This window comes from Panthera tigris, chromosome B2 (assembly GCF_018350195.1).
Source record: "Panthera tigris isolate Pti1 chromosome B2, P.tigris_Pti1_mat1.1, whole genome shotgun sequence".
In the NCBI taxonomy this organism is placed as follows: Eukaryota; Metazoa; Chordata; class Mammalia; order Carnivora; family Felidae; genus Panthera; species Panthera tigris.
The window spans coordinates 129,542,300-129,555,945 of NC_056664.1; the positions used below are offsets into that span (position 1 = coordinate 129,542,300).

The 13,646-nt window shown below is 38.0% G+C and overlaps 1 protein-coding gene across 3 annotated transcripts in view; it reads left to right on the top strand.

The window, feature by feature from the left end:
* Window positions 1–13,646, top strand: part of UTRN (utrophin) — a 514,156-nt gene that overhangs the window by 403,971 nt on the left and 96,539 nt on the right. For 2 of the 3 annotated variants that reach the window (XM_042987264.1, XM_042987265.1), the window contains exon 1: window positions 12,069–12,225. In XM_042987264.1, the coding sequence (XP_042843198.1) occupies window positions 12,160–12,225 (66 nt within the window). In that variant the 5' untranslated portion in view covers window positions 12,069–12,159. Of the gene's footprint in view, window positions 1–11,955; window positions 12,226–13,646 lie in introns of those variants that run through there. The other variant, XM_042987266.1, reaches the window with a different exon arrangement.

Sequence of the window (13,646 nt, forward strand, 5' to 3'; positions counted from 1 at the left end):
AAATATTTAAAGATCACTGTTAATGTTACTGCCTTACCTTAAGCCCTTGCCATTTTTTGTTAGTACTACTGTTACTTCTTTTTTGTTTTTAAACATTTATTTATTTTTTAGAGAGAGAGGGAAGAGACAGTGCTTGTTCATGTGGGGGAGGGGCAGAGAGACACAAGGACAGAGAGTCCCAACTGGGCTCTGCAGAGAGCCTGATGCAGGGTTTGAACTCACGAACTGTGAGATCATGACCTGAGCCAAAGTCATGTGCCCAACCGCCTGAGCCACCCAGGCGCCTCTCTTGTTAGTTCTTTCTTAATTGTTATCTCTGCATCAACATAGACACTACAGTGATATATCTGAAACTCCGAACTGGCATTTGTTCCCCTGGTTTAAAAACCACCAGTAGCGCCTGTGATAACATCTGAGCTCCTTCACTGGGCCCACAAGGCTGGACAGGGATTTGGCCTCAGTTTTCCCATGTGGCAGCGTCTTATCTCTCTCTCTGCCCCCAAACTGATGCCCATTTGCCACCAAACTACTAGTGATGTTCTGCAGGCAATGGTTTTCCTTGTCTTTATCCTGTGGCTTACTGTCCTGTTTTGTTTTTGTTTTGTGTGTGTGTGTGTATGTGTGTGTTTTCTGTGTGTGGGTCTGTCTTACCTGAATTCTGACTCCTTCCTTGTTTGCCCACTCAGCCCCTGCTCATCCTCTCCCAGCCAGTGAAGGCTCAGTGTCTTTCGGGGTCCTTTTCTCTCCCAGCTCTCTTCCATGCCTCCCTGGAGGGTCTCTCCGGGATCTCTCTGACTGTGTTACCGATATCTGTGTCTGGAGCTCAGCCCTCCCCGTACTTAGAGACCTTTCTCACTTACTGAGAATCTGACTATGCAAAATTATCTGAGCAACCAAGATAGATATTATATAGCAAATGCAGTGAAGATCCTTAGTTTTACTCAGGGAAAAGCTGCTCTCTCAGAGGTATTAGCTCTTACTTTAGATGCTGTTGTAAGTAGTTTCACTTGTTTCCCAGTGAATTGTGGGCATGTGGCAAATGGAAAGGACAGGACACGGAAAAGGGTGACCGTGAGCAATGATTGCCGGCAGTGACAGCAATGAGGAGAAAGAAATTATAAAAAGGATATATGACACTTCTAAACTAATGCAAAACAGAGTAGTCTTTGGGGCTTTTTACAATAAAAGAAAAACTGAAGCTATGAATTATGGTCTATTTATTTTTGAAGACAGAATGTAAATCAGTTAAGAGAAGGCATAGGAATTTATGCTCTGTTTTAGTTTATTTCCTTTTAAAACGGCAACCGTAAAAATACAGAGCTGAAGAGGTAAAGTGTAGCTGTCTGGAACACTGACTGCCCAGAATAACTCATTCCCCTTATACGTGGTTATTAGGTAAATATAATTTTAATTGAACTAGAATCATCTGAATAATTAAAGAAATTTTACAAAGTTCACAACTTTGTCAGTATCCCTTTGTCTGGTTTGAACAATATGGAACTGTTTGATTTCATCTGTATTGTGTCAATACAGTAATTTTCCTTTTAACACAATCGAATTGTGTTTCATTTGATTTTAGTCACCTGGTTTATATCTGTTAAAAGGTAGAATAAGACAGTAAATGTCTTGTTGTCCTTTGTATTGTTTTTTGTACTTCTAAACCACTTTTGTATTCTCTTAACTATCCCAATAAGTCAGGCAGATAGAGCAGCACGCCTTTTCTTTCTTTCTTTTCTTCTTTCTTTCTTTCTTTCTTTCTTTCTTTCTTTCTTTCCTTCTTTCCTTTCTTTCTCTTTCTTCTTTCCTTCCTTCCTTCCTTCCTTCCTTCCTTCCTTCCTTCCTCCCTCCCTCCCTCTCCCTCCCTCCCTTTCTTTCTTTCTTTCTTTCTTTTCCTTCCTTCCTCTTTCTTTCTTTCTTTCTTTCTTTCTTTCTTTCTTTCTTTCTTTCTTTCTCTTTCTTTCTTTCTTTCTCTTTCTTTCTTTCTTTCTTTCTTTCTTTCTTTCTTTCTTTCTTTCTTTCTTTCTTTCTTTCTTTCTTTCTTTCTTTCTTTCTTTCTTTCTTTCTTTCGTCAGTAAAAACACAAAGGCCAAGAAAATACTGTGATGCTGAACAAGGTCACCAGCTAATGTAGGGTAGATCAGGAACACAGCATGAGCTTCTATGTTGCGACCCTTCTTAACCTGCAGTGAGTGTTTTGGCTGGCTTTGACCACATCTCTTCATTTTTATCTCCTCTCTCTCTCTGCTCATTGGCCACAGACCTGGCTCCTTCTCCACTTTCAGTGTCTAGAGCTTCTTCACCCTGCACAGCTGTTTTTTGGCTTCTGCCTTATTCTCCCAGCCTCTCCTTACCCCTTGCTGTTCTCAGTTCCAGCTTTCAATTCCTTTGAAAACCGGACTCAGCCACAGTCAGCCTTAGCCCACGTCAGTCCCCAGACCTCTTGAGATAATCAGGGAATACACATGCCTTGTCACCTATTTGTCACCTATAGTTCAGGGTAAAGGTCACATTTGCACAGGGGAGTGAGAGCTTTCACATCAACGTCCCTCTCCCCATGCTGCATAGAGATTTCAGTGCACATGCACACAAATGCATACATATTATATGATTTGAGGTTAGGTATCAATCGCTAAGTAAAACTTTTATAGGACAGTTCAGCTCTAAAAGTGTTTAGACAGTTGTACCGTTTATTGTATGAGTGGGTATAGAAAAGCTCTTTTCCTCTTCTCAGCTTTTCATGTTGAAAAGAAAAAATATTGCATTATTTTTATTCATCAATTTCCCCATGAGTCTTCTTTAAAAATTATTCCAGTGAAGGCATTACTATTGCTACAACTATTATTTTCTTCCAGGCTGTCTGAACATTATTTCTTTTTCAGCGTGGTATACTTGATCAGTTGATTTTGTTTCATTTAAATGATAGTCCTAGGAAAAAGACAACTATTAGTTAATTGTACTATTTCTGTACTCTATATGTGTGTGTGTGTGTGCGTGCATGTGTGTGTACTTTATATAATTATGTATGCTTGTACTTGTTAATGGTGAATCATTTTTTTCAGATAAAAAAGTATGTATGGATTAATATTTTTTGTCTTTGGTCTTCAACAGCTGTTTAGATTTACTAGGAGTTAAGGTTTTAATTCTGGGCATACTGTTTTATTTTAATTACTAACTGTTTCATAATATTTTAGAAAGCCCATTATTAGAAATATTTTTCTCCTCTGTGAAATCTTACATATGATGTAACAAAGAAGCAATAAATGACATTTTCAGTCTACTATGTCAGTCCATTTTATGCCAATATTAGCAAACGTGCAAATAAAATTTCATGATTGTTAAATGAGTGAAAGTGAAATTATCGTATAGCTTAGTACAAGTTACTTTTACATGGATTCCTAGTATAACTTAAGTTTACATTAAAAAGATGGCAGTAATTATTTCCTTGCATCTCATAAAATGAGACCAAATTATACATTATAACCTAAGTAATTAGGCTAGTAAAACTAATGGGTGTTTTTTTCCCAGGGCATTTTTGTTTTCCTAATAACAGCTTTATTGATTAGAATCTTAGTTATTGTAAATGGCAAACACCCAACTTCCATAAGCGTAGGCACATGGGGGAATGTATTAGCCCCAGTAGCCCAGTATGGTAAGGGCAAGGTCACAGCTGGCATCAGGGACTGGAGTGCCACGCAGAAGGTTTTTCTCTATGCACCCTTTCTTTCTCTCTCCACCAGTTTTGATTTTCTTAGCTTTCCTATAACCATGTACCTCATGACCTGGCCCCAGGGAGGGGCAGGCCCTTCTTTAGATCCAGCGCATCACACGAGAGGGTTCTGACGGACTCAGCTTGAGTTAGGTGGAGCTTTGGGTCTGCTGGGATTGGCACACCCCTGCTATAAATATAATGTTAGATGGAAGAACGACCAGTGCCCAAGAAGGGAGGGAGAGAAATGTTAGTAAACATAGATGTTCACAAGGCAACATTGATCACGCTGCCAAGCACCTCACATGTCTTATTTCCTTTAATCCTCAAAACAACTCATTGAGGTGTGAGTACTGTCACCACCCATTTGACAGATGAGCAAATGGAGACTCGGAGAGTTTTGGAAGCACACTGTCACTCGTGACAGCATCGAAGTGCCATGTTGGGCTTGTCGCTAGGCTTGGTGCAATTAACCACCATAGTATACTCTCATTACCCTTGTAATCACAGGTGCTTCCAGCACTTTAGTAGAAATAATTTTCTATATTCTACTTTAAAGCAATTTCATACAATTTCATACAATAGGAAATATGTCTGTAAGTCTTTACTTTTCCCTTTACTGTTGCTTTTTCTTTACTAAAATACCAGGCTGCTTAATAGAATGACATACCAGTTCACTGATTTCCTAGCATCAAGAGAGAATATGGTTAAGCAATATTAGACTTTGTCTTTTTAATTTTCATATAAAAAATTGAAGGATAAATAATAGCTTTCAGGCTTATAGACCAAGACAATAATTTAATTAACTTCTCAAGTCCAAATTAGATTAGTAATGTAGTAATGCATGAAAAAACACAGAAAAATAGAATGTTCCTTTCTTTTCCAGTGTTCTTAACTACAGAGCAGCAATGTGATCCTTCCCAAATTAAAGTTCTATAATGTATGGATGGATGTAATCAATCTAGTCTTCAGCTTTCCTAAAATATATGAGTCGGCTGAATAAGCCTACTGATTGGGTAAAAATTTCAAAAACTTTTTTGCATGATAATGAATACCATAGTAATGAAATCCAATTTAAATAAACAAATCAACATTCTTGATGAAGAATTATATGGTAACAATGATAACAAAGGTTAGTTTGATGGGCACAACATTTTAAATTAATTGTTCACCATCTGTTAGGTTCTCTAATCACTATCACAACCATCCGTAAATTACATTTGCCTCATAAAAAAGATGGCAGTATTTTACATGTATGTATTTTCTTATAATCAACATCTGGGATGTTATTCTCTTAAATATAAAGAATAGGAGGATACTAAACTCTTTTAATGGGGTAGTATACTTACTTTGCTATTTTTGTTGTTCCTCTCAAAAGCTGGAATCTTTAAAAGTGAATTAGAGGGTTTGCCATTTTTTTAAAGTTTATCTATATATTTTGAGAGAGAGAGAGAGTGTGTGTGTGCAGGTGGGTCAGAGAGAGAGAGATTGAGAATCCCAAGCAGACTCCTCAAGCGCAGAGCCCGATACAGGGCTCAATCCCATGAACTGTGAGATCATGACCCGAGCCAAAATCAGGAGTCAAAAGCTTAACCAACTGAGCCACCAGCCGTGCCAAGGTTTGCATTTAAAAAAAAAAAAAATTTAATGCTAGCAAAGACATAAATTCTTCTCTTCATTTAAACTCCTCACTTACTATGGCAGTACATAAACATAAGACTTGCCTAACTTCTTTTGCAAGAATGACTAAGTATTTTAGATACTGAGGATACAACAGCGAAGAAAACCCCTCCTGGAGTTTACATTCCCAGCTTCCCTTCTTCTCAGTTCCACCCCTTCCCCCCAGTGACCTGTCTGCTGCTGTTCAGCACACACAAATGACATGTATAAATTACAAAGCGGCCATCAGTGTGAGGAAATTCAGGGAATATTCAGTTACAGAAAATTGAAAGCTGAGTCTCAGGTTGCTTAGCCAGGTCTGTTCCAGGGTGTCTCTGATGTTCCTGCACTTTTCTTGGAGGTTATTTTTTTTTTTTAATTTTTGAACGTTTATTTATTTTTGAGAGAGGGAGAGACAGAGCACAAGCCGGGGAGGGGCAGAGAGAGAGAGAGAGAGAGAGAGAGAGAGAGAGAGGGAGGGAGACACAGAATCCTAAGCAGGCTCCAGGCTCTGAGCTGTCACTACAGAGACTGACATGGGGCTCAAACTCAGGAGCTGTGAGATCGTGACCTGAGTTGAAGTTGGTTGCTTAACTGACTGAGCCACCCAGGTGCCCCAAGGTTAATTTTCTTAATGATCTGTCCTTACTTCTTCCTCAGTTCAATGCTGGGTTTATTTACTTTGGCCCATTTTACAGGAAGAGTAAAACTTAAAAGTATCCAGACTCTGGTTCTACCTCCATTAACTTCTGATCAAAAGTACCATTTATCTCCCTCCACAGTATGCTGCATTTCTGATTTCCTCTCCATTTTCCTTCCCTCTCTTACTACCTTGCATATGGGTGTTTGTGAAAGATACTTCCCACAGCTCTTTACTTTGGAGATCTTGCTTTCTCTAAACATACTTGTTCAATGTCCTTTTTTTCCCCTTAAGGATTTGAGAAGTCCCTTGGCAGCATGGATGGGTACATATCATCTTTATCATGTTCTTACTGAAAGATTTAGGCTACACATGAACAGGTTAATCTAGTCTGGGTAACCTCTTATTATTGTCACTCTTATAATGTATTAAATGAACATAATTAGAAATATTACAGTAATCAGCTGATGACCCTTGATGATGTACTTGTAATCTAGTTCATAATGATTGTTATCATCATACAAAATAGGAAAAGGGTGGAGTCCTCTTAAACACTGATCATCAGAGAGATTAAGTTAATCATGTAATCAGAAAATGTAGGAGAGAATATATTTCCCATTATTTTAATCAGAAACATCTTTTGATCATGAAGGGGAGAGAGAGAGAAATGGAGGGCAGGTAAAGAGAGAGTAAGAGCAAGTCGGGTCTCTAGAGATATGAGGATGCTTTGCTTTTTCCTGTGAATTTTTATTGGCTAATTCTTGGTTTGTTTATGTGAAAAATCCCTAGAGATGTCTACGTCTCCCAGACTTAGTAATAAAATCATAAAAGGAATCATAAAAGAAATTAGCCTTTGTTGAGGCCCTCCTGTGTGCCAGGCATGTGCCAGTAACTTTATAGTTATTAACTGAAGTTCAAAAAGATAAGGAATATATTTATGATTACATAACTTGTTAGCGTTGGAATTGGTATATGATCTCCTAATCTTTTCTTGCACTAGACTAGTCCAGAAGTAAAAATGCTACTCTGGAGGGTTTCTTTTCTATATTTGCTGGTCTTAATATTTTCATCACTTGGTGAAATACAACAAGATTGTAGATACATGCAAAAAAAAGCAAAATGTACAAGTAAGATATTTGGAATTACCATACTTGAAATAACTTTGTGAAGTTTATCCTTCTCTTTCACAGTAAAAACCTTTTTGTAAATGCTTTAGATGGGTGTGGGGAGGAGGAAAGAAAAATAAATAGAAAGATTTCCACTTGAAGTTATAAAGTTGAGTATGCTCAGTAAGGAGTAAAGCTAAAAGTTCCATTGAGCCCAACTCAGTTCACTAATTATATATTGAGGACTTACTGGTCTCTAGACTGGGTGCTGCTAAACCAAGATGGAAAGAAATAAAACATGCATGACATAAGGCTTTCGAACCTACAAATAAAAAGTCACAGTGCAGGGGCACCTTGGTGGCTCAGTCAGTTTAGCATCTGACTTCGGGTCTGGTCATGATCTCATGGTTCGTGGGTTCGAGCCCCGCTTGGGGCTCTGTGCTGACAGCTGAGAGCCTAGATCCTGCTTCAGATTCTGTGTCTCCTCTCTCTCTCTCTCTCTGCCCCTCCCCTCTCACATTCTGTTTCTCTCTCTCTCAAAACTAAACATAAAAAAAAAAATCCCAATGGACATTATAAATGTCAGTTTCGTATTGAGCAAGAAAATACCATAAATATGGAAAGTCTTTATTTAAAACAACTGGGCTGATTCTAATAGAGTTCTATACTATTTCATAGGAAAAACATATACTTTAATTTTTTTTAATGCAAAATGTTTTTGTACAAGCACGTATAAGGAGATTGTTTTCCCCTCTACTATTAAGATTTCTTTGAGATATAGTGGCTTTGGCTTTCTTACAGAATTGAATTTTAGACCTCTGAAAGCCCTTGGTATAAAATATTTTCCCAGCATGAGAAAATAGGGTTCCCACTCTATACAAGTGAGATGAGTAGGGTTACTTAGCTCTCCTAGGAGCAAAGGGCAAGATGGGGGGGGCAGAGCTGGTCCCAAATCCTAGTCTGTGCCCTTGGTCCAGCTTTGTTTTCCACCTGCATTGCAGGGTACCATGGGCAGTCTTTCTCTCCAAGCTATAGAAGTAGTGTGGTATAAATGCCACCAATTCATTTGCATAGTTGAGGAATAAAGATAATTGGACAAGAGAGAAAAATTGAAGATTGATCATTGCTTTCTCTTGTCTTTTCTTTTTCTTCTTTCTTCTTCCTAAAAAATAGTTATCAATTTTCCTAAAAGATCTGTTATGACATAATAATCACTCTTTTAAATTACATAAATTCTACATGAAATTAATATAATTATAATTATATTTATTAATATAAATTTACAATATTTATAATTTATATTTATAAATGATCTATTTATAATAGATGTAATAACCTAGAACAGGTTAATAATCTATAATCTATATATATAATAGATAATAACCTATTATGTATTATGTATAAATATATAATATATAGGAAGTAAGTATAATTCCACTCTCAACATTTGGTCAGTTAGATGGGAAAGCCTGTCAAGGGAAGAGAACGGAGAAACAGTGCTGCCCCTCAAAGAAATCCACAGAGAAACACGTACATGCACACACACACACACACACACACACACACACTCTACAGGGAATAGGAAAGTGACAGAAAAAGAGCTTCTGGTCTGAAAATTGTCAGTAAATTTATTTGGTTTTATCCTGCTGTTTCCTCCGTCTCTCCGATTAGCCTCTATTACTGCCTTTTCAAATGCAAATTAGATTACCCTCTTATCTTTGAGCTTCATTTGCTCTCGGCCTTCAGTATTTAGTGGCCCTGCGCTGCGTGGGAATATGACATACCAACTCACCGGAGTGGAAATACTCCAGCTTCAGCAGCAGGGACCAGAGAAATCAATTTGTGAGCCAGGAAGCTGGCGGTGCTTCGTCCTGGCAACACATTACAATCATCTGGGGAGCTTTTAAAATATATCCACACTGCCCTTCACCCTTGACCAACTAAATCTGAATCTTTTAATATTTTGGGGTAGGGCTCCTGGGGCTCAGTATTTAAACACAAACAGGCAAGCAAATAAATTCTCGGAGGGGGTTCTCATATGTCCCCTGAATTCTGAACCACTGGGTCCAGAAAATTTTCTACTCCTGCATGAGGGTCTTAAAATGTATGGCAAAAAAAATCTCTTCAGAAATTTTGAAGGAAACGTCGTCCTTTGATTTTCAAATAACTAGAGGATGTTTAAAATGTAATTTTATCCCTTTATTATTTTCATCTTTTATGCCTCTTTTTTTGCTGTTTTAAATTGTTTTTCTATTCTCTTACCCCACATTGTCATAACTTAATATTTCAGATGTTGCTGCTTATTACCTGTTTCACAAAGGTTCTGGAAGGTTTTTGTTTGGTTTTGTACCTCCTCCCTCTGTTCTTTAAAGTAGGCATTTAAAGGAGATCAGTACTGTAATAGGAGGCACTTTTATTCTGACTCGTGATCAGTTAATATGTATCCTTTCTGGCAAACAGATGGGAAATTGAACATAGAGCTTTTCTTTTCTCCCGAGTAGCTGCTTGAGTAGGGATTATATAATAAATACCACAAAAGGACTGCTCAATCAAAAGATTTTACATTAAGTGAAGACAAAAATGTCCCAGCCGTGTTGGGTGTTTTGTCACAGGACAAAGAAGCTGTGTGTCTCCCTACCAGGTTACTTGGTGACTGACTCAGAAACAGTTTTTACTTTATTCAGGGAAAAATCATCACAATTAAGTTGTCTGTTCTGAAATTAGTACTGTATCTTTTTCTTTTACAAAAGCCAGTAAAACACGAGTGCCTAAAATAGATCTTTGAAAAAGCCCAAGTGACAAACACAGGTGTTCCCATCATAAAAATTACCACTCCCTTTCTCATGGGGCTATTAAAATGATTTTTTTCCATCTCACGTAAGTAGCATTTATTTATTTTACATATTTTATATTATTTATATATAAGTATATAAAGTATAAACATAAAACATTTTACGTTTATATAAACAAAATATATTACATATAAGTGTTATGTATTTCTCATTTTCTATTTAAGGACTTAAATAAGCTTTGTCTAATGGCGTCTCTTTCCTCCAGTATTGTTGGACTGGACTGTATCACAGCTCAAGCATTCCTAGAAGCTGGGTGTTTGATTCACTTGTTTTCCTTATTTATCACTTGATGGTGGGTTCAGTCTATCTGTCTATCATAACACAGAATCTCATTGTAATCAATTCAGTTGCAGAGGGATTATTCAGGACACTCTATAGCTTCTAGCATTTCAGCAATGCAACCCTGAGTTCTGTGGCTGCTGAACTCTTCATGGTCTATTTGGTTCCCAGACGTTTATTACAGCTGCTTTTAAGTCTAAATATTGATGTCGAGAATTTTCTGGAAATTTAAATAGATAAAAATAGGTGTTGTATCCCCTTGCACTTGACTTTTAAATAATACTAAAGAAAGAGGGACAAATATATGTTGCATATGAAAGTTAGTGTTTGGGAGAGCTTGCTTTACTTCATCTCACCAGGAAGCTCCATGAACTTCCATTTATATTCACAAATAATTTGAAATATTTTGAAGTAAAGTTGCAAATGCAACTGATACCAAAAGATAAGATGTTATTGCAAAGAAGAATAAGCATTTCTATCTTAAAATTTGTCTACAGTTTCCTTGTATTGATTTCCTTGATTGTATGTTTCTGACTGGCCTCTGTTTTTAGTAGACAAACAGGACAGTCCTCCAAGCAGAGAGGTAAAAAAGGGGCCACACCTGGAGGGAGCACCTGAGTGGCTCAGTCAGTTAAGCATCTGACTTTGGCTCAGGTCGTGATCTCACAGTACACGAGTTCAAGCCCTGCATCAGGCTCTGTGCTGACAGCTCAGAGCCTGGAGCTACTTCAGATTCAGTCTCCTCCCCCCCCCCCCCGCCCCGCTCCCCCCATCAAAAATAAATAAACATTAAAAATTTTTTCAAAAAGAAAAAGAAAAGAAAGGGGACACCCTTGAGTGATGAGAGAACTGAGGCCCAGGAGTGTTTAACTGGAGATCCATCTAACCTGATCTAAGGATGTCTGCTCTTGTCTTGTCAGCTTTCTCACCTCTGTGTTTCTGACAGTTGGCTTTGAACTTAACTTTCGTTTCTGTCTGTATCTTTTGCTTGTCTTCTAGACTCTTCCTCTTTCTTCCTGCCCCTGTCCTATGGCAGGGCCTTTCCTGTCTGAAGGTTTGACTTTATTTCAGACATTCTGGAAGCTTTCTTGCTGTATCTGAAATATTTGGGATGATCCTTGAAATTTTGCTGTCTTCCTGTTGACATGTTTGTGGACATGCTACATGTCTGGGCTACAGAAAGTGCCCTGTATTAAAGATGAACTGTCAAACAGATTCAGCGACGATGAAGTATCTAAGATACGTTATTTGTCTTCAGTTATTTTTTTTAAGGAACATGATAAATTAATCTTATTTTCTCAGAGTCTTTCTGCATAACTTAAAGCTATTTCTCTCCTAATTATACTTCCCATTTTTATTTAGGACAGTGAAATGAAATACTACCTTTGGATTTTATATAACTAGATATATGCTAAAGAAAGATTGTTTTATTTTTTTTGAGTTATTGTGTTACATTTCAAGGTTTGTAAATATATTAACATTCAAAAGTCACCAAAACTACCGGACCGCTCATTACTCTAACTTATTTCTTCCTTTGAGAAGTAATAGGGAATCAGTAGAAGACTATGGAGAAACTTCTTCTTCCCCTGGCTTGTGTAAACTGTGTCTCCATGCACCTATCAGCACCCCTTCAAAAGGTGGTGTTCACACTTGGCTATTGATCAAGCTTCCAAATATTCTTCTTCTTCTTTTTTTTTTTTTTTTCAATTACAGAATTGACTCCTGAGGAGAGGGCCCAAAAGATTGCCAAGGCCATGCGCAAACAGTCCTCTGAAGTCAAAGAGAAGTGGGAAAGTCTAAACGCTGTCACTAGCAATTGGCAAAAGCAAGTAGACAAGGCATTGGAGAAGCTCAGAGATCTGCAGGGCGCCATGGATGACCTAGACGTTGACATGAAGGAGGTGGAGGCCGTACGGAATGGCTGGAAGCCCGTGGGCGACTTACTCATCGACTCACTGCAGGATCACATTGAAAAAAACCATGGTCAGCATCCCTGTCTCAGATAAAAGATTTGAAGGAATGTTTTATTGTTAAGTATAACACAAAGAGAGCCACATATAAAACCCGTTATAAGGGAGTTTATGAAATCAGTCCCATTACAACTCCACCAAAATCAGGATATAGAGCTTTCCCAGTCACACAGCAGATGTTTTCCATATGCCCCTCACCATGGGAACCCCCTCCCCACCAAAATAATAATTAATGAGATTTTCACAATAATTTACCCTTATTCTTCTTTATACTTATTTTTTTTAACCAACTCTGTGTCTCTAAACACCGATGTATTTTTTTTTTTTTAATATTGTGGAGTCCCTTTTAATCCCTAGATCTCCCCTCTATCCTTTTTTTGTTTCCTTTGCAATGTATTTGTTTAAGAAACTGAATTGTTTGTTTTATAGTATTTCTCGCAGCCTGGGTTTTGCAGCGTGGCATCCCCATGGTGACCCTGGGCAGGTTCCTCTCTACTCTGTAGTTCCTGTAAATTGGTAGCTGGATTTCGAGACTTAATCAAAAACATGCTGTTTTACTGAGGACTCGTATGTAAAAACTTTATCTCACTGTCTGAGTGTATTATGGAAGGATTAGTTTAGCTATAAATTTTGTTTGTGGTCAGGAATTGCCCAAAATTAAGGATGATAGATCTGTGGTCTAGAGCCCCTTTGGTCCCCATATTCTAGAACATATCCAGAAAAAAAGTTAATAGAATTTAAGCAATAAGAGACACAGTAGTAGGGTTTATGGTAGCCTATTAAACTGTATGGTAGGTAGTCATGAACCAAATCAGAGAATGCACCAATGAAACATCAGAAGCTGTTAGATGACAATATCAATATTGTGAATGTGATTTTTATTGCAAAAGATACATATCTTTTGTGCACAGACATTGGATAACACTTTCCCTTTGTTTTATGCGTGCGGCTAAATAGGAAAGTGAAGGGTCTAGGAAATGAACTGAGTATGCAGACTAATTATATAAGTAAATATATGTACATGTAGACATAGGATAATAATGACTAGCATTAATTGAGGCTTTCTGTGTGCCAGGAGCTGTTCTCAACCAGTGTACCTCAATACCTCTTTTTTTTTTTTTTTTAATTTTTTTTTTCAACGTTTTTTATTTATTTTTGGGACAGAGAGAGACAGAGCATGAACGGGGGAGGGGCAGAGAGAGAGGGAGACACAGAATCGGAAACAGGCTCCAGGCTCCGAGCCATCAGCCCAGAGCCTGACGCGGGGCTCGAACTCACGGACCGCGAGATCGTGACCTGGCTGAAGTTGGACGCTTAACCAACTGCGCCACCCAGGCGCCCCACCTCAATACCTCTTTTAATCCACATACCAACCCCACGAGATAGGTGTTGTTAAGCCCATTTTATAAATGGCAGAAGTGTAAGGCACCTGGG